A 22287-nucleotide genomic window follows, 5' to 3' on the forward strand; every position below is an offset into this window, starting at 1 on the left:
AATAGGGAGAGCAGGGTCCATTCGACTCCTGGAGGCTGCTACAGGAGGTAACTGGCTAGGGTTTAGTGATTTCACTAAAGACAAACGTATTTGCCTTGCCAGACAGAGAAATAAACTAACTCAAGAAAACTTGATTTAAAAGTGAAGTGGCTGATTGTCTATTTCCTAATAAAGTACTGTAATCAAAAATGCTCAGTGTTGTACTTCAACAGAGTGTTTCATTTATCAAATGTTTCCAGAACATCCAATCCATTTCTTAATTTCTGTTTACTCTTTCATCATCTCCCCCCACCCGCCCCTGCTTTATTCCAATCTTTGATCTAAGTTTTAGATGTTGACAAAGGATTTGGCTTATCCCGCCTCACTGCACAGGATTCCATCACCTCCCTATTAATGAAGCAAATAGCACTAGAAGGGGATGTAATATAAGTATTCTCGATGTGAACAGTAACTGTGACATCGGGAGCCTCTTAGATTGCTTGATTGCACGCCTAATCATTTGTGGTAATTCATCCACTGGGCTTGATTCGGGGGGCAATGCTTTTTGACATGCCACATCTGACACTCATCACAACTCAGCATCTTTACAGAAAATATTTGACAGATATGTATATGCACCCACATGATGAAATGTGGTCCCTGTGCCACGTCTTCATTTGGGAAACTCCCCAGGCACCCCCTTAATAAAAGCCAAGGATTAAAATATCTCCAGACCCAGAAGACAGAAACACCTTTGCTGTCTGTTTTCTCAGTTATAGCCTTTTTTTTTCCCCAAAGAACTCAGTCAGCTATATCTATCATATAATATAGTTACAAAAAAAATAAAATTATTCTGTCCCTTGCACTATGATATCCTTTCTGATAATTGATATCAGTTCACATAAATATTAAAATGCATTACCCTCACCCTTCCAAATGAGGACTCAATAATATTGTCTCTCTCTCCCGCTCTCTCACTCTCTCACATACACACACGCACACACCTTCGCCCAGCACCTTCTCCCCCTTTCCATCTAGAGTAGAGAGAGAAATAAAAAATTAAAAATATTAGATATTGCCTTTTGACTTGACTGCTAACACAATAAAGCCGCATTGTAAACCAAATCAACGGAGTCTGCTGTTCTTATTGCTCTCTTTGCTGGTATTACTTCATGGATATTAGAACCCTTAGGGATATTGGAATATGAATAAAGATTTTTTTTTTAAATCAGCTGGGTTTTTTTTTTTCTTGGTTCTGTTTCTAAAAATAATGCGGTTTGCAAAAACAGAAGGTTTGGTTTATAACACAAACAAAATTGTTACATTCTGAATGGGTTGTAAGTACCTGATTCTTTGCCTTTTTACTCATCCCCGCAAAAAAAAAAAAAAAAAAAAAATCTGCAAATCCATTTGCTAACCAGCTGTACCTCTGTGCGAAACAGATAACAACCTGTGCAAGCCAGGGTTTGCTGTGAATCGGTGCTGATAGGCCCCAGTCTCATAGCTTTTTTTAAATGCTAATGACAAGAAACATTTCCGAAGCCAAAACGCTCTTGTAGATCTGTCTTCCTCTATTATGACTGATATTTGCTTGTAAGTACATAGAACACTTGTTCCCTGTCCCTTATCTTCCGTGCTGCAGCATGCTGACCTACATACCATTCAGCACAATATGATGCACAAACATCTTCTATATAATTTTTCATTTTCGACTTAAAAACAGTAGAGGCAAAATGGGATTGCTGCAAATCTAACAAAGAGATGGCATTATTTCCAAATAAAAATGTGCATTTTTCCAAAGAATTTATTTGTCTAGCAGCATGAAGTTCATACATAGCAATGCCGGGAAAGGGGTGTTGAATGGCGATTAGGCAGAAAGGACTTAGAGAGAGACAAAACACATCTTTTCTACTACCCAAGAATAATTAAGCTAACTTCTTTCTCACCACAATTAAAAGTTCAGCTTGCTCTGAACTGTGTTTTTGCAATGTCACGAAATGAGGCAGATATAATAATGCTGAAATAGGTACAATAATAACAAAAGAATGAGGGGAGAAAGTGACACGGGGAGCTGTGGGAAGGGATGAAAGAGTCTATTCTCACACCTGCCATTGTTGGAACACTCCCGACCAAGTTATTTATCTTTTTAATTTCTTGCCGCCCTGGCTGCCTCGTGGTGGGTCCTCCCCAGCCCTGAAACAAGACTGGAGTTTCCAGCAAAACTGTGAAGAGCTGCAGTTGAGACCTTAAACTTGGGGTTATCTGATAACCTCAGCTCCTTAATGCTCCCGGAGACCATTGCAGTTGCAAAAACAGTTGAGCCACGTAAAAAGGAGGACTGTATTTTGAGGACAGCCATACAAAGGAAACCCGGCAGGGACACTGACAAGGTCAAAGGGCAAAGAGGGTGAAAACCCCTCATTAAACTTGGAACACAGCTGAAGACCCCACTCACACCTCTTTCCCTTCACCAACCGAAGAGGTGGCTTACAAATGCACTTAGGTTTAATTTTTAATGACAAGCTGTCTTTGTTTTCCGAGTTTGATGTGTCTTAGACAATTGGAAAATCCCCAACTAAGATAAAAATGGCTTGGGTTGTGACCCAAATGACTTCTCTCCTTGCACAAAATTACTTATTTGGCTTCCTACTTATTTTGAGGGGACCTGAGTCAGTGGGCTGCCACAGATACTTTTATCATGGTTATTAGATGCTGACAACAGGTTTTAAGCACGAATCACATTTCAGGATCATTATTTTATGGTTCTCTAAAAGTAGAGCAACCTTGTGCAAATAGTTAGCTGTTATTTGAATCTGACCAGCTAGAAGCCTCTTCTCCCATAACCCAGATCATAGATAAAATTAATTTTCACACTTTTTGCGATTTTGTAGTTATTCTGCTTAATTGTTTGCACCAGCTAAATGTATCCATCAGCTGCCAGACCCCTGCTTATTTGTGATCAGTGTTAACCCAGCATTTTCCAATTTCTGTGTGATATGGTGAACAGAGCATTCTGCTGAGAGTCGGAGAGACCCAGTGTTCTACCCTGGCTCTACCCCAAACTAGCTGTGTGACTTTGAGCAAGTCACTTGACCTCTCTGAACCTATTTATCTGGGGTTTGGAATAGTTAAATGATAAGAGCTCTTCTGGCTATAAAATTCTACAATTGGCTCCCCATATATCCTTTTCATTTGGGACCACTTATCTCACCACTGTTGGCTCATGTTAACTGCTAAATGCCATAGAACAATTTTCTAAGTGCTTATTTCAGATGATATTGAAAGCTCCTGGAAAACCTTGTCTTTTGGCATTACCATAGATATGTGTAAATGATAACCCGTTTCCACTTTACTATACATTGCTAATGGCAATGTTGTACCCCCACACGCACATGAGCTCCATAGGTCTAACTTATTAATGGTCTATGCTAATGCAATTTCCAGAAAGTATACTGTTATTAAATTTTCTGGAATTTCAACACAGCAAAACAACATATAACTGCTTGATAAATTACTCTGAATAGATTTAGTAGTTTGTGTAAGGGTGGCTCTCATTTATGTAAGAAGCCTAAATCCATTTAAAGTTAATTTCTAATTTTCTTATATTTATGTCATTCAGAAATACACTGCTGGTCCAGGAGCAATCTTTCCAAAACCCAAGTGAACTATTAATTTTGTTTGGGTTAAAGCATAAAATGTTAGTGTACAGAATCCACAATTTGCCTGTTACTCTCCAGTCTTTCCAAATATGGTCTAGGAATTTTTTTCTCATGTGACTGAGATTTCACACAGCACTTCTGCTTTTTATCTTAAATACAGGGGAAAAGATAGATGGGTTTATTAAGGCACAGTTCCTAGCAAAGATCAAATTAACACAAAAATTTTCGTGGGCTAAGCAAAATGCATTTGATACTGCTTTTAATGATTTAGATGAAGATATAGTGCACAATTCTGGGGCCCTTTTCTTTTGAGCTTCTACTTACCAAAAAAACACAGATGAAGATGCTACTTCCTCCTTGTCATCATTACTTTAAAATAGACACTTCCTAGTTGAATTCTGTCTGATACTGTGCTAGGCACGGTAGGTAGGGCCGTTTATCCAGTTGGAAATGCTGCCCATGATAAAACAAGGAGATAACAGTAAGATGGATTCACCCACACAGAACATGCAGATTACAAACTATAAGTATCGGGTAGAATTCCTACCGGAAATGAAGAAAAGTGTTGAATTTTAAATGCTATGCCCCAGTAACATCTTTTGCTCTAGGCTTCAGCAGACAGTTAATTACACACGTGTGCACATACTCTCACAAACAAACGTACACAAAGTTCAGCAGTATAGACCAGTGATTTAAGAATGACTCACAAACACCAACTGATATTTCTGCTGGGGGATAATCTCTTTCAGAATTTGGGAAGTCCATAATGAAGTTGGAAAGGAACTGAGGTGATTGATTTTTTACTTGTTTTAACCAAATTCATTTATTTATTCATTTACTTAACATTTATTGAGTTTTTGCTATGCGCCAAACAACACGTTTCTGCTAAGTTCAGTATAATTCATGATAGAAATAAGATATTCAAGAAAGAAATCACTCCGGTTCCTAAAGCATTTTCATCCCCAAATTTGCAAACCAAGTAAAATGGATGAAATACTGTTAAAAAAATATTTTAAATCTGATTTTTAAAATCAAAGAAAAATTAAAGAGATACTACCTTAACTATCTTTTTATGTTACCACTAGAAATATTTCAAAATCTTATCTCAGGCATTCTTTTGTAATAAACCGAATATATGATCCATTGCATTTGACTTTGAAGATGCAACTAATCTGGTATCCCTAGATTATCTGAAAGTAGATGATCCGAATCACTGTCACTTAATCTTCAACGGGGCATCTGCCTCTAGGCAGAGATAGCCATTTGAATGAACGCAAAGGTAGCTAAGAGTCATGTTCCAAGCCAAGTATGGCGAAATAAATGCCCAGGACATGTCCATTAAAGATACATTTGTTCATCATTTCAATGTGGCATCCTTGGGTTTGGAGATAGCACATCAGGAACCCTTGCCTAACAACCCTCCCACGGATAGAGTGAAAACTTCCTTCTTAATTTTCTCAGCTATATAACTAGAGCAACCATACATCCCATTTACTCAGACCATTCAAGCTTACTCCTGTTATCCCAGGATAATTATGAATAGCTTCTATTCATGTGTTCAGAAAAGGCCCTGGTTACAGATTATTTATGACACAGGTCTCCAAATCATAATACATTCAGCAATACATGATATATACCCCAGAACTACTGCATCAGAACAAATTCTAGTCCTGACCCAGCACCGGAAATGCAGCAGGCTGCAAAGTTACAGACACCTGCTAGAATTTATAAACTTCGTCCCCCATGCAATGGACACTTTTTTTTTTTAAGAAACAGGCTAAACAAACTACTCTGTCTGATTCATCAACATGACCTATAGGCATAAGGGCTGTTGAACCGTAACTTGCCTCTATCACCCGCTGAACTCAATTAAAACTTCTCGGGACGCATCTAAGCTTTACTGCATTGTGCACAAAGCCTGACTCTGTTCTGAACTTCTTAAGAATAGAAAATTTATCTTATCCATGTTGGTGTCTCCCAATGCCTTTAGCACGCAGCCTGATTTGTAAGACCACTCAATAAATGTTTGTTGAAATGTCTGGAGCATCCAGTCAAAACACCTGGATGGTTAGCCTAATTCTTTACTTTCCTCCCAGCCATTTATCATCATGTAGATCCAAAGAAATCCAGAGAACAGACCAACGCCAGGCCTGCGAGCATTTGTGAAGAGGGGTTGCCCAGGTGCACATGGAAGGAAGTAACATCCACACTCAAACCACTGCTTCCCCACCTAGTAACTTTTCCATCTATCTTCATATTCTTTCCTAAGGCAACTAAATGGCCACATTCTACAACCCAGATAGTCTGGAGGTAAGAGCCAGGTCTTCCCCAACAAGCCCATCAACAAAACAGTTGTTTCCACCTGGATCCCCACACAAATTGAGCCAGAGTTCAGACAAAATCTTGCTAAAGAAGTATCAGTGCCTGATGCTCACTTGCATAGCATCTAAGGAAGTCCTGACTCCACAAAGAGACCAGCCACACCGATGGGAGAATAATAAGGAGGTAACGGAGGAGTTTAAAATAATTTTTGCTCCTTCTGTCTTTTAAAAAAGTGGAAGTTTGTCCACAAGACAGTAGGAACTGTAGTATTTGAATAAACCCTCGTTGATTGTGCTGAAGCATTTTGCTCTCGGTTTTCATACTCAAATTTTAATTTGTGATTTTTCAAATCACAACTTCAGCACACTTGTGATTTTTTTTTCAGAACACCCATGCATATTACATACATGTGCTAATTGTGTCTCATGGAACGACTTCTATGAACTTACTACATGGGATGGAGTCAAAACTGTCATATAATTTGGCGTTGTTCTGGTAAGAAAATGGTTTTCGACAACACCCATCCACCTCTGAAAAACAACAAACAAGCAAAGCGGATTTCAGGCTGGAAAGAAAGGATATAAAGAGTCGGGCCCTGAATACAAGACTCCACATTCACATAACACGTTCTTTCGGAAGGTTTGAGTCTGGGAGCTTTCTCCTTTCATCGGCGGACATAAAAGTTGTTTCAGTAAGAAGTAGGGAACAAAGGAAGACTTTCATTTACAAAAGCAAGTCTAATGGCACAGTGTCTGTTAGGAACTTTTATTTATGCCGCACCTGGCATTATTAACTATCTGTGGGACAGAATTGCCGGTGCCAACACTGACAATGAAATAGTGTGTTTCTGCATCCAACACATAAACCTTTGTCATGTGCATGTGAATGCTGGGCCGCTGTCAGCATCGTGGGTTTTGACTGAAGAACTCTGGTAGAGGGGAGGCGTGCCTGCCTTCTTTATGGGGCTGGTCTGCCTCCCAGATTTTGCAAACAGAGGACCATCCCCGGAAGCTCTGGTTTGAGCCTTCTACAGTTTTTGCCAGTTCCCAACTGCTGTGCACAAATTTCAGTTCTTCCCCATCTCCAGGTAATGGTCTCTGAAATAGCCTTGCAGACAGCAGATGGATGAAGTCAAACTGGGGAAATCTTTTCATTCATTTCATAATTCCTCCTAGTCAAAGCAAGGTTTTGGAGTTTTTAATTATTAAGTCTCTAACTCCATCTAAAAGCATTATCCTTCCTTTTTTTTTTTTAAGATTTTATTTATTTATTTAATGGACAGAGAGAGATCACAAATAGGTAGAGAGGCAGGCAGAGAGAGGAGGAAGCAGGCTCCCTGCTGAGCAGAGAGCCCGATGCGGAGCTCGATCCCAGGTCCCTGAGACCATGACCTGAGCCTAAGGCAGAGGCTTAACCCACTTTTTTTTTATTATTTTTTATTATTTTTTTTATTATTTTTTATTATTTTTTTTAAAGATTTTATTTATTTATTTGACAGACAGAGATCACAAGCAGGCAGAGAGGCAGGCAGAGAGAGAGAGAGGAGGAAGCAGGCTCCCTGCGGAGCAGAGAGCCCGACGTGGGGCTCGATCCCAGGACCCTGGGATCATGACCTGAGCCGAAGGCAGAGGCTTTAACCCACTGAGCCACCCAGGCGCCCCTTTTTTTTTTTTATTTTAAACAAAGTCCAATTTTATTCACTCTTAATACCCTTGCAGTCCATTGTATACCTTCTGCACTGATCTTTGGTTCAGTAGCTGTTTGATGCCTTCTCTTGCTTCCTCTGTTAATTGTTCTTTTGGAAAATCCACATCAAAAGTGATTATCAAAGAGCCCTTGATGTTGTTGTTGTCAAAGTTGGGGAGCCCTTCTCCTTTCTTCCATAGCTTGGCTCCTGGTCTGGTGATCTTATCCCGGGAAATATGTACCTTGTGGCCATCCAAGTGAGTAATATCCATATCAAAGCCCACCAGAGACTCTACTAGTGAGATTGTCACATTTTTGTATAAATCATCTCCTCTCCTTTCGAATATTGGGTGTTTGACAACTTTGATTTGGAACCGTAGGTCCCCTGGCTCTCCATCCACATGAGGCTCACCTTCTCCAATAAAGGGGTACTCCATGCCATCTCTCACCCCACGTTCTATTTCTACCTCCAGTGTTCGTTCTTCATTCACTAGTTTGACGTTAGGGCACTCATCACAGACCACCTCCTGGGTCATCTGGAAACGCCCATGGCCCAGCTGGGTAGTCCACATCTCTTGCCGGCAGTTGCATTTTCGTTTGCCCGGAGCCTGCCTTGCCACAGGTTTGTTCCGAACTACTTCCACAAAATTTCCTGCATATACTTCTTCCAAAGTGAAGGCACCCCCCTTCCTTTTTTTTTTTTTTTTAACCAAAGAAAATATGATCCAGGTACATAGTCATGTCTTGCTCTGCTAAGGAGAGCAAGTCTAGTTTTTGGATTAACCTAGTTCAAAGCACAGAAGGAAACACACACACAAAGGACTAAGACCGTGTTTCGTTGAAGACATCACTTCATCTCTCCCTTTATCAAACTTCCTCGTAGATATAAAAAGAATCTTGGCCAAGAGAATCTCAATTTCCATTCCAACTCTAACAGGAGTCCATGATGCTCTAAGAGGAGCCTCGCTTTGCTACCCTGCACATTTTAGTTGGATGTGAAAATTGTATTTTCAATGCATTTAAGTGCTGATTATAATAGAAAAGAAAGATTTGAGCTAAGAAACCTGCAGATCCTGACCATCAGCTCCAGTAAATTTGCAGGTTCAATATTATATTCTGCTCTGATCAAATAAATGCAGATAGAAAGCTAACCAGATACTCAGACAAAGTCTGACAAAGCTATCCAGTAACAAGTTATATGCTTAATTTGCTCTTAAAAAGAAGCTGGTGCTGCATTTAATCCATATTATAGCCTCCAAGAGCTCAAAATGTGGGTTGGGATTAACCTCTAGCCAATTTTAAACCACACACACACACACACACACACACACACACACACAAACATAATCTTTTGGAAAATATGAAGTCTTTAGTAAGAATCATTTCTTCCTAAGTATGCCACCAGCAGAGAGTCCAGAATTTTACCATAACACTTGAGAACCCAAATATTAAAACTGCAGCTTTTCCTTTTGGTTTTCAAACTTTTTTTTTTTTAAAGATTTTATTTATTTATTTGACAGAGAGAGATCACAAGCAGGCAGAGAGGCAGGCAGAGAGAGAGGAGGAAGCAGGCTCCCCGCCGAGCAGAGAGCCTGATTCGGGACTCAATCCCAGGACCCTGAGATCATGACCTGAGCGGAAGGCAGCGGCTTAACCCACTGAGCCACCCAGGCGCCCCTGGTTTTCAAACTTTTAAAACCCATTTTACTCTCTCCCGCCCACAAGCCTTTAATTTAGAAAATTAGAATTATAAATTTTCTCCTCTTTCCCAAAATCCAAAGCTCGGTCTCTTCCTGCCCACCCTCCATCTCACCATGGAATGATTGCATATTGCCTGGCTTTCCGAATGCAGCAGCCCCAACCAGATTAGCCAGGAGCAAAACTGAATTCACCATGTGACACTGAATTGCTGGAGTGCCCATAAAAGCTTGTTGCAGAAGAGAGTGAAGGAAACTGTCTCCAATTCCAAAAAAATACTCCTCTGCCCTCAAAAGGGCAGCTTGCAGAAGAGCTGCCCACATCCTCTTTGGGGTCATGCTTTCATTTATTCCCTCAGTTGGTCATTCCCTCCCGGTGGAGTTCAGGCATTTCCTGGGTAGGTAGCCCACACTCTGAGCTCATCAGAGCTTTTCTTTGTCACTGGAGCTGTTAGCTACATTCTGAGTTCCCATGCACCACACACTTGGTTGAAGCTGGGAGGGGGTGGACAGAAAAGAAGTACACAGATGTAGAGTTAACATTTATGTCCTATAGGGATACCCTTGAAACTTGTTAAAAAATGTCAGTCAAGACATCTGGTCAGCTGTCCTAATCCATATTGGGGTTTTTAGGCTACTGTTATGCCCCAATATGCTTTGAACATTGCCAATATGCTTTCTCCACAGAAGCAGCAGTGTGTCCCCTTTGGTTTCTCAGTTCGTCCCCAGCACTAGTATTTATAGTGTCACGTACCGAGCAAAATGAAAAACCACATACTGTATCTTGTGTGTCTGGCTAATGAAACGGGTCGGACAAACCTTGTGCAATCAGGGACGGGGGCCGATTGGCTTAGGCCGGGTCCATCTTGCAGACTGCAAAAGAATCAGCTGTCGCCAGTGCCATGCAGCAGATGGACAGTTTGCATCCGATTTCCAGTCAGGCGCCAAACCCTTTAGAAGCTTTGGCAGCCCGAGCACTATCAGGCAGCAGCCTTTGATGTCCTACAGATGGCTGTGGCGGCCATCTTGCTTTTGCTTCCTGAGAGGCCCAAGTCTTACTTTCAGGCAGCATTCACTCTCGCCTAGGCCCCTGGTCAGCCAGAAACACAGATCCCTGGTCTGAGATGCACTTGACACTAGCCAAGACCTTCCACCAACTTCTACTCCTATGTGGATAGCAGCTAAAAAAAATTTTTTTTTCCTCTAAAAAAGTGTAATACACACATAGAGATACCCCTGATCTGATTCTTCCTACTTCAGATTTCCTGAGGTAAACATGCCTCTTTACCTCTTTCCAGATCACTAGTCTAACCCCTAGACAATGGCTTTCTTTTTCCCCAGTACTGCGAGATTTTTTTTTATACTTCTCAAAACCTCCCACTCGTGTCTACTTCTGCATAGATGACATAGGCACCCAGATTTTCCTTTAAAACAAAAAAAAGACAGAGGGAAAGAAGGAAAGAAGGAAGGAAGGAAGGAAAAATAACTAAAGAAATAAATTATGAGCTGCTTCCTCCTTCCTCCAGATTTCCTGAGGTAAATAATGTCTATTTTCTCCTTCCCAGGTCACAAGTTTAGCCCTCAGACAATCTCAGACTCCTTCTTTCCCCTGGCATTGCCACCCAAAGTGGAAGCAGTTGGGTGATTTCAGAATAATCAGGATTGCAAATTGGGAGGTTTTAAATTTGGTGTCCGTTTTAAGGCCCCTCAGAGCACTGCTTCATCTGGGTCTGACTTGCCCTAAGCCCAAAAGCAGAACAAAGCATCGTCTTCATGGCGGTTGGACTAATCTCGTGCCATGGATAGCCCAGAGTAATCTGTCGAAAAGCTGAGCCTGGAGGTTTTCCAAACGGAGCCCCTGCACATTTGGTAGGAGCAGTTAGGAATTCTGACTGGCACTATTAGTCAGAAGTCATGTCATTGCACCGGAGAAGCAAGCATGAGTCTCTCCTGCCCGCAAGACCAACCTAGAAATTTCCACCTCCTTTCACATGCTCTTGATAGAGCAGGGCAGGCAAAGAGGTTTCGAGCAAGTGGCTGACAAAAAGTAAAAACAAACTCAGTGAAAATAAATTCAATAATGTGTGATTTCCAGCCACTCAAAAGTAATAGAAATATTTGGTAAAAATATATAGATATAAATTGCCAATTAATGCAAACTGGTTAAAGCCAGTAAATGGAAAAAAAGAAAAAGTTAATTAGAGCTTTTTGAAGCTTTGTTATATATACATCATTTGCAGGTGCTACAAAAGTGAAAAATAACCATTATAATTACTAGTATTCAAAGATTCATATTTTTCCCATGTAATTTATTTAGGATTATCAGTTTCCTTGTAGTTATACAAAAGGCCTGTCAAGGTGTTTCCCACGTGTTTGGCTCGTATGTGTTCCAAAAACAAGCCAAAATGCTGTTGTATTTCACCCAGTACAGGGAAGCTACTCTGAGTTGGGAAAAAAAAAAAAAAAAATAGGCCAAGTTTTACCTGGATCTCTATCTTGGTTAAATTATCTGACGTATGTTTTAATTTTTTTTTCTTGTTCTTACTGTCTTTATCTTTCTCTCTCTCTCTTTGTTAAAATACATCTGTGTTTGTTGACTGCCCCAGATTATATCTAAGTGAGGAGTAGGTGTACTAGCACCTGGTATAGTATATGTAGCTTAACAATACATATCATTACATTATTTACAGCTCATTTTATGTTATTCAATAGTAAATTGCAAATTAACCCTTCAAGAACCAGTTGGAGAAAACGCTCGGTTAGGCATGAGACATTCGTTGAAGCTTCCGTGCCCCTTAGAATTGTTAAGAGTACATCTATAACTGTATTCATAAACGGAGAAGTGTGTTCATTACAGAAGGGATGCCCACCAGAGCCAGCTAATTCCTCTCTCAGGAAATCTGTTTCATAATGATATTCCTTACTACACCACACTTGTACTTATGCTGATAACACAGGTTATAAAAGGGACTTAGGACTGGAGTCAATTAATGTACTGGCTCTTTAACCTCCTTTATTAGAGTACATTAGGCACCAAAGGGACTCAGTGTAATGCTGCTGGCAACAGAAAGACCCGAGCGATGCCATTTCGTGCCGTCTCAGCCCTGTGTTGGGTTCACAGGGATCCACATCCCGATCTGACCTCATTAGGCACTGATTCCACTGCAGTCCAGTTCAGGCACCCGGGGCGGAAGGTGGGTGAGCGTGGCTGCCGAGCAAGCACATTCTCCCACGCCTGATGAAGGAATCTTCACTCGAGGCGGCTCCCGGGTCCATGGCACCTGTTACTCAGTTGTCGCAATTGACTGTCTTCTAGATCATCGAGTTCTGCCCACGTTCACGTGTGGGGGAATTGAGGCCCTGAGAGGCAGAAACAGCTAATCTGAAGTTACCCAGCTTGTTAGGAGCAGAGAGCCCGGACGAGAGAATTCAGAATTCCCAGTTCCTAGAAGGGGGCTCCCACCTGGCTCCTGGTGCTTTGTAAACACGAAAGGCAATCATTAATGAGCAGGCATGAAAGATGAGACCCGGGGAAGGGAAAGGAATGGAAGCATAAATATAAATAAATTCTAAAAGAGAGAGAGTGCTCAGGAATTTTAAACTGGATTGCAAAGAGAAATTACAAGTTTCAAAGTAAGTTCTCTTCGCTAATAAGAAATCTGGTTTCTCTTTTCTCCCCTAATTAGCATTAATGGGGAAATAAATGTATGTGTTGAAGCAAAATTGAAGGCATTCTTAATAATGCGCAGTTCTCTAAAAGGAGGATATGATATAATCTGAGGTGAGAAAGAGCCCGCTGCCGCTGTGCTACCCAACACTGCCGCTACCCTTTGAAGAGCTCAACAATGTCTTGTTCCCAAATTAATCAGTCTCAAGACTATCAGCAATTTAGCTACATTTTGTCGGTAATTAGCTTGATAAATTAAGATCTGCAATAGAAAACATGGCATCTTATTGTTCCTGAGGTTTTATGGTATTTTTCTAAAAACAGCAGCTTTCTTTTAAAATGTTCACTTCTATTGCAAGGAGACAAAACACAAAACCCAAAGTTTGCCGAGTCTGGCTTCAGACAACAGCCTGCCCCAGATCCACTGGGCAAAATATCAAAGATGAACCACTCATAATGCAAACTTCAAACATGTGGTTTAAAAATAATATTCAAATTCTAGGACTGCGGGCAGTGGCTTCTAGATAGTGAGAAACTATCAGTTCAGTTCCTTCATGTTCTCCATTCTTTTTGATAATCATGGAACAAATGGGCTGGGGGAAGAATATTATGCGAAATGGTAAAACATGGAGGGATGTTTGCCTGCTAATCCAAATGACTCCCTGCGTATTAAGAGTGCAAAAATGACAAGTTAGAAGCCGAGCTCTTTTTCATCAGAACTGTCCACAAATGAGATGATTTCTTGGGGCTCATTTCCATTCAGGGAATAGCGAGAGTTATTTTAAATGACCAAGCCATTTCAGAAGGGTAAAAGCGTATCACCACATCCATGGGGTCAGAACTGCTCTCTCTCAAAGACTTGAAATGCCCCAGGAGGGCCAGAGATACAGTTCCCTCCCTTTCACAATGAATGAAAATGAGCAAAGGTATCTTCTTCTGAAACATGCTAAAAATATAGCAATTACCCGATACAGATGTTCTGTTATAAACTCTTATTCCAAAGCATTCTGTTTCAGCCATGATTTCCATTGCAGAAAACTGTACTAATAGAAACATCCCAATTAATCTGAATTTGAGATATTTCATACAATGTATATTACCTTTCTGCTGCCTGCAACCTTCTGCCAGGTTTTTTTTTTTTTTTTCTTTTTAGGAGGTGCTTTGAGGGGACCATACCATGAGAACAATACACAGCTGCTGCTGTATAGAGATATCTAATTGTCAATATTGTGGAAATTCTACAGCTTATTACGTGCATTCAGTCTAATTCTGGGCAAATTGCCAGTCACTTCAGGGACAATCAAGTGAGCCACGTTACACGTGGTACAGCATCACAGCTTTAAGATACCCGGCTGTTTTGCCTCTGGCCAGAGAATGTTTGTACCAGTGCTACCGAGTGAAGGGGGGTAACTACAAATAAAATAAAATTTGTATTTTTTCAAGTGGGCTGCATTTCAAGCCCAGATGTTAGTAATGAAAGATTCAATTTAAGGATTTAAATTACAAATAAATAAAGTATGAAACAGATGTGATTTTTAAGGAAGTTCAAATTATCCAGGAAGAAAAATATCTCTGTGCATGACAAAGTAATAGGGATTGTCTTGAAGAGTCTGTTGAAACCAATCTGCTAAGCGCAATTCACCCCGAGGACAGGATTGGTTTGGAATGGGAAGGACTGGTGGAGCTTGTCATTAAACAAAAATTGTGTTTAATAAAACTTTATAACCGTGATTAATCCTATGAGGCCCTAAAGGAGTTTGCACTTTCTGATAAACACATTTTCCTTGTTTGCAATGGTAATGATATTTTGAAGTGAATGGAATAAGAACAAAAAACTCTAAGGGTAGGAAAAGGAGGATTTGGCAGGTACCACCTCAGCAGAAATTACAGGGATAAGTAAGAAACAGGGGCCACCCATTAGGAGACTGCCTCGATGTGTGTGTGACACGTGTGCACATAGGTAGGTGCAGATATTACTAAGAATCCAAATTATTGAGCAGGCAGTAGCAGAGCACATCTTTATACAGACAAGCTAATAAGGCTTTTTTTTTTTTCTCTAAGCTGATCATTAGGTTTGCCTATCAAAAGGATGACAGTGATTTAAGACTCAGTGTCTCATATTTGGAGAATATTCCTTAAAGATAAAATCAGAGGGGACCACCAAAGTTGTGCTGTCCGGTACAACAGCCACAAGTCATATGTGGTTATTTAACTTAAATGTTTCCATTTTCCATTGCATGGCCACGTCTCAGGTACTTAGTAGCCACATGTGGCCAGTGGCTACCTTATTGAACAGTGCAGATAAAGAACACTGCCATCACCACAGAAAGTTCTAGTGGACAGTGTTTTGCAACAATACAGCAAGATCAGATTTGGATATCAGGAGATAGTCTGACGCTCAGTTCTTGTCGTTGTAGCCATGGGACCTGGTCCTTTTTGGTTCTCCCTTGTCTTTATCATCCTGAATCTCCTACACACTTGTGTATGTGTGGACACACACATACAAAGGTATATATACTGGTACTCGAACAAGGCTGACACAAGCAACCGTGACCATAATAAGCTTTGTGAGTCCCCAAGGAAAAGTCAGCCTGCAAGCCCAGCTCTGCTAAGCCGACCTCATCTGCTGGTCAGTTAGCCCTAACAAGAAACTGAGGACAAACACCTCCAAGAATTGCATTCTCACTGTGGAGGCATTACCCCGGGGGGTCAGAGTGCCAACGACCAGACCCTGGCTGATCAAGAGCCCACAAAACCAAATAATTTTGTGACAACTTGGTTGTGGGGAAACGGAAACAGCAAAACAATAGGGCTTTCACTGGAGAACCAATAAAGGGGGGGAAAAAAGAAGTGTGATTCCTTTAACACAGAAGCTCTAACAATTGGGTTGTGTCTGTGATGGAAATCTTGTCTCTGGGCATCTCCCCTCATGCCAAATGAGCCTCCTTTGAGTGCCAGCCTGCACACAAACCCACCCTGGAAGCACGGCACAGCTTCTTTGTGCACGGGGCATGATCCCTCTGCTGCATGAACTTTTTCTGACTCCTCGGAACTGCCAGCAGCCATTTCACTCGGATCCTGGCTGTGACGGGAGCCATACTGCCTCCCTGGCATCAGATGGAAAATGTCATTTTATGAAAGCTCAAAAGTCAAAATCTTTTGAAAGTCAAACCCCTTCAGTATGTGCCAGACTATTGAAAGACTTTCATAGGGTCTTCGTATTCCGGGAGGACGCTCAAAATGTGTACCTTCTCCGCTGCAGCGAAGCAGGTGCCTCTCTGTCGGCTCTCACCCGGCCTTCCCCTCACTCTCTCTTTATTGGAGGATTTTTGTTTCATAAAGTCACACATAGTTCCATCTCTGAGATTAGGGTAATATAGACAGTAAAAGAATCCTAGCTTCTTGGAGCTAGATGAGACCTCAGAGATGGTCAACAGCGGAGTTCATAACTTGGGGTCTACAGACAACTCGAAGGTTCATGAGTGGCTGCAGGAAGCATGCGACTCTTTGGGCATAAAATTGTGGGTATGGGCATTTTTCTGAGAAGAGAATTCACAGCTTTTATCAGGCCATCAAGTCCAAAGAAATGTTCTGATCCCACCCATTTTAAGTTCCAAAACTGGGGCTCAGAGAAATGAAGCAACTTCCAAAAAGTCACACCAGCTAGTTTGACTCAAGTCAGATTGAAAACTGTTCTCTAGAATCATAATCAACTGCTCTTTCCACTATAACAGACCACAGAGGGCATTTTTCTTGTTGCCTGTAGTTAATTTACATGTCAAAGTTCATTCAAAATCCTTGGATCTTGAAAGCCAAAAAAAATTACAATAGAGGATTTCAAGGAAATGCTCAATGGAAGGTGTGCTGTGTTCTGTTGCTACAACACAGACTCTCAAATAGTTCCTTATATAGAGGGAAACTTGGGGAATTTAATGTTGTTTGGCAAAACTTAATTTTTTGCCTTTCCCCAAATTTTAGAATTATTTTAGAAAGAAGACCCCACCACTGGTTATTTCCTAGAAGGCAATATTTATTTTGTTTTCAAATAAACTCATTTACTGGGTTTTGCTACATGCCTTGGATTTTCAATCGACATAAGCACATGGATAATTAGGAAATGCATGGGTGTTAATATTATATGCTTACCGCAATTTTTAAGAACTTGAAGAGAAAAAAGAATATTTGTTTTTAATTGAAGCTTTTAAGACACTTGAAGTATATTTAGTTATTTCTTCCACAACATAATGGTTAAGGGCCCAAATTCAAAGCAGAATGACTTGGACTTAACCCTGGCCCCATCCCTCACCATCACAAAAGCTCTGTGGTCCTGGAGAAGTCACTTAACCTCTCCAAACCTCAGCTTTCTCATCTGTGCAATGGAAATAACAATTCTACCTTATAGAATTGTTTTAAGGGATTGTTATAAAACAATACACTCAGACTTCATACCATGTATGGCACAAAGAAAGTGCTGGGAAAGCTTAGCTCATGATTACAATAAATTTTAAGATGCCCAAAGTCAGATATTTTTAAAGTATAGTAAGATCAACAAACCCATTGTGGTGGATTGAATGATGGCCTCCAAAATGATGCATCCCACATTGTAACCCTCAGAACCTATGAACATGACCTTATTTGTAAAAAAAAGATCCTTGCAGATGCAAATTAAAGACCTTGAGAGGAGACCATCTTGGATTATTTGGGTGAGCCCTAAATTCAATGACAGATGTCCTAATACAGACACATGGAAGAAGAGGAGAAGGGCATGTGGGGATGGAGGCAGAGACTGGAGTCACTCGGCCACCAGCCAGGGTAACACCTGGAGCCTCCAGAAGCTGGAAGTGGCAGGAAGGATTCTCCACTAGAGCCACAGAAGGGAGTGCAGGTCAGCCAACACCTTGATTTCAGCTTTCTGGTCTTCAGACTCTGAAAGAATACATTTCTTTTGTTTTAAACCCCCAAATTGGTAGAATTTGCTAGAACAGCTGCAAGAAACTAATACACCTGCTATGCCTTAACTGCGACTATGTGTATTATTGATACACACTTATGTAGTCTGCAACAATATAAAATTGGGATGATTTTTAAGCAGGCACCACAAATGATAAAGTATTTTATTTAAACCTAATAAAATTGGCAGAAAGTTGATGAGGGCCTCAGTTTTCTTGAGGATTTCCTTGACTTCTAGGTCTACTTTCTCTGAGGCTGCCCCAGAGTTAACAAAATCTGCAGAGTTTGGGGTCATCTCAGAAACTCACTGCTCCTCTCCCCCAATCCTCTTATCTTACCCTACCTAAGAGAGAACAGAACAAGATACCTCACCTGGTTTCACAACAAAAAAGGGAACAAGCACAGTTGGTCAAACCCAGGAATTAACTCAGCAACCAAATTCAAGCAGCAAAGCTGAGGACGGAGTGGCCCAACAAAGGCATGGACTAATTCCTACAAATGGAATTTTTCTTCTGCCTCTTTGGAGGGTTCAGAATAATCACATGAGAGTAGGACTCAGAAGGAAAACAAAATAGAGCAATTCTATTTCCCTTCATTGAAGTAGGTTAAATAATCATCTCTTCAAGAATGTTTCCGTGCCCATAAAGTGGCACTGCCCCTCAGCAATGCCAGGGGACATCTTTTCAGGGAAAATGGTCAAACCAGTTTTGTCACCTGCCTGGGTAGCCAATGTCATCAAATGCATGACCAATCTGATCATGTCAGTGCTTAGCCTGCATCCCCTCAGCTCCCCTTAATGGCATCTGTTTGCCCATCACCCAGCTTCTGAATTCTCTGCTCTCTGGTTGCCAGTTGTAACTTAACTGTCTCCAGGACAACCCCATATACATGCCATTCTGAGGAAGAACGGATTTGGTGAAGTCTCTTTAAAAGTCTTCTCCTGGGGCGCCTGGGTGGCTCAGTGGGTTAAGCCTCTGCCTTTGGCTCAGGTCATGATCTCAGGGTCCTGGAACCGAGCCCCATATTGTGCTCTCTGCTTAGGAGGGAGCCTGCTTCCCCCTCTCTCTCTGCCTGCCTCTCTGCCTACTTGTGATCTCTCTCTCTGTCAAATAAATAAATAAAATCTTTAAAAATAAATAAACAAAAGTCTTCTCCTTCTGTCATTAAAAAACAAAATAAAACAAAACAAAACAAAAAAACTGAAACTTCTCAGTCTTTTTTTCTTCTTGGTCAATAAGAATCATGTGGTTTCAAATTAGGAAGGAAATTGCCAGTAGGTCCAAAATAGTAGGGGAAAGAGATAAGGGTAAGAAAGGGGGGAAAAGCCACCTCTGAGAGAGCAGCCGATGGAGGGAATCAAGTACAGGTTGGAGAGAAAGATGGCAGAAGAGAAGCAACACTGGACAAAGTCAAGAGTCGGGTTCAAATCCTGAGGTTCTGTCCTACTCATTTGTTCAAGTTTGGGAGTCTTCCTGAGCCTAGTTTCCTCCCTGTACAGCAAGCATAATACTCACTTTCCGGACTTTGAGAATCAACTGAGATAAGATAGGTTAAAAACATTTCATGAGCTCTAAGTGCCAGAAAATGTTTGATTCTTTGCAGGTGTGATCAACAAGAATTAGCATTGTCTGAGGAATTGTAGCTGTCCCTGCCCCCACGCCAACAGCACCCCCTACCTGAGAGACAGCACCCACTTCCTGTTTTTCCCTTCTTCTATCCTGCCCCAGCATCTCTGCCACACCCTCCAAGGAGTCCATCTTCTTCTAACTGGCTCTTTGGGATTTTCTGAGGCAGAATTAAGAGGAGGGAGAGAAGACAAGAAAAGCAAAAAGGAAAAAAATAGAAGGGGAGAAAAATGGCTAAAGACAATTTACATATGAAAGTGCTGAGGGGTGGGGCGCCTGGGTGGCTCAGTGGGTTAAAGCTTCTGCCTTCGGCTCAGGTCATGATCCCAGAGTCCTGGGATCGAGCCCCGCATCGGGATCTCTGCTCAGCGGGGAGCCTGCTTCCTCTTCTCTCTCTCTCTCTCTCTCCCCGCCTGCCTCTCTGCCTACTTGTGATCTCTGTCAAATAAATAAATAAAAATCTTAAAAAAAAAAAAAAAGTGCTGAGGGCCAGGGAGCAGCAGGAGAGAAGGCATGGTTGTGCATGTCCAACAAAGAGGAATTTTTTTAAGTAATTCAACAGGAGAGGCATTGGAGTCATTGCAGAATTGAGAGAGTTGACTGAAGGGAAAGGAGTTGCTGTAGATTTGTATTTCAATCCTATCACAGATTTCCAAAAATCCAAATAGAGAAGAGAATTCCTTTTTAATTACTTTTGGCTTTGAAAATATGATTCTTGAACAAGATGCGGCTTCCAGCCTGAGCCATATGGGACATTGGTTTTATAAGGATTATAAACTCTAGCTGGTTGGACTGAGGAGTTTGAACTATCAAGGTATAAATGTGAAGTTGTTTTATATTTCTACTAACTGCTACCAACTGTGCTCTGCCAAATCATCCAATTTTTCTATAGGTGAGGGGTCATCCTGTGTGATACCTCAGCCTGATTCCAGAACTTGTTAGTCACTTTCGGTTATAAAATGGTCCCATGTGGGTAACAAGACGTAGTCCTTAGTGCTTAAGAAGATGTATTGAATTCCGAGTTCCACCATTCCCTGGGCGGGAGCACTGTGGCTCTGTGGTACATAGGGAATATGATCTGCTTTCTTTCCCATACTTCCTTCTTCCCTACGCTTATTCCTTTCATGTTCCACAGGAAGGGAGGAACAGAAAAGGGTTATTTCCTAATGTGATTGCACTAGCCAACTGACTGCCTTTTTTGTTGAGCAAAAGCACTGCTCCCTTACATAAACACCCCTCTATTGTGGTTTAGATGCCTTGATCCGTCTCATAGTCCTGATCCCTCGTGAGGCTGTTAGAGGTCTCCCCTGGCCTGCAACGGGAGAATCTATCCCTGTCATTCCCCTGCTTTGGCGGTTCCTTGAGAAATGCTGCTGTATACATCACCGACCCCCAGCAGCCGTGAATGTGTGAATTTCTCTACCCCACACTTGAGAGGTCTTCCAAAACCCAGGACTCCCTAATCTCATCCATCCCCCAGATTTTCAGTTCTACAGCTTGGAGGCATTATGGTCCATCTTTAGTTTGGGAACTCAGGAAGGCAACTTGTTCCCTCTACTTGCCAGAACCATTATGCAATTTCTCCTCTGTGCTTTTCCCCCACTCAGCTAGCACTCGGGTGGATCACCAGACCCAGAGGTTCGGCAAACACCCAGCCAAGGAATAAGGTGCTAGTTTCCCTTGCTATCTCAGCTTCTGAAAAGAAGACCAAGTAAGTATTGCCCATAGGGGAGGAAAGATGCGTCATCCTCTTCAGCAAAGTGTGTTGGTTAGCATGGACTCTAATGCAAGACTATCTGGGGTCCAGTCCTAAATTTATCATTTACTCCCTGGGTGTGCTGGTTATTTTTCTATTTTTCTATCAGCAACAAATCCATTTTTTCATGGGCACTCTAAGGCACACCATAAAATTGGTCTAGTACTCTACAAACTACATTTGCAGACTCTTGCCAGGTGGCATACCATTTTACAGATTGTAAGAAAAGAGGAAGGGAGACTTAACCCTCCCGCTTCCAGCTCCTGTCTACAACACTCCTGCAGTGGCGGACAGCTATGGCTCCAACCTAATTCTACGGCACTCGTGGCATCAGCGTATCACACCCTCTCATGGAGGGAATCAAGTACAGGTTGGAGAGAAAGATGGCAATGCTAGTAGCAGACATGCTAGTGCCCCTTCCCACCCCCCCTCCACCACCACCTTCTTAATGAGTACCAGCTAGCTTTGCTCTTTTGTTGCCCTGAGTACCAACCAAGCCTTCCCAACTGCGTGGTTGGCTGTGCTCCCACCAGAGCTCAGAGCACCATCCAGCCGTGCCTCCCACAGAGGTCTGAGCACCAGACCCTCAAAATTCCCTTCCAATATTTAATCACTTGCCTTGCAGAATTTCCTCTTCCAAACTCCAGCTTCTAGTAACACTTCCTCTTCCCTCTCTAGTAATGGCTGAGTCCTACCCTGAGAGATTCTTAATTAATTGGTCTTAGTTATGCCCTGGGATCAGGATTTTTAAACACACTCTTATGTATCCAAAGTAAAGAACCATTGCAATAAGCCATTTTACAAATAATGAGAAAAGTTTTATGCAGATGCATCCACATCTTATCACACTAGTTCTCTAAGACCATCAGCACATTTGCAAAAATGTTGTTCACAGGTAAGGTCAAAACAAGGATGGCTATGTAATTAATTCTTAAAGTCAGAAGGT

The 22287-nt window shown here is 41.5% G+C and overlaps 1 protein-coding gene across 1 annotated transcript in view; it reads right to left on the reverse strand.

The window, feature by feature from the left end:
* Positions 1-7663: 7663 nt before the first annotated feature.
* The window catches only part of LOC111154963 (dnaJ homolog subfamily B member 11-like), a 32305-nt gene continuing 17681 nt past the window's right edge, over positions 7664-22287 (reverse strand). Inside the window, exon 2 of the mRNA XM_022514921.1 lies at positions 7664-8336. Within this exon, the coding sequence (XP_022370629.1) occupies positions 7664-8336 (673 nt within the window). The remainder of the gene's footprint in view (positions 8337-22287) is intronic.

This window comes from Enhydra lutris, unplaced genomic scaffold (genome assembly GCF_002288905.1).
Source record: "Enhydra lutris kenyoni isolate GAN:26980312 unplaced genomic scaffold, ASM228890v2 scaffoldscaffold39, whole genome shotgun sequence".
NCBI lineage: Eukaryota > Metazoa > Chordata > Mammalia > Carnivora > Mustelidae > Enhydra > Enhydra lutris.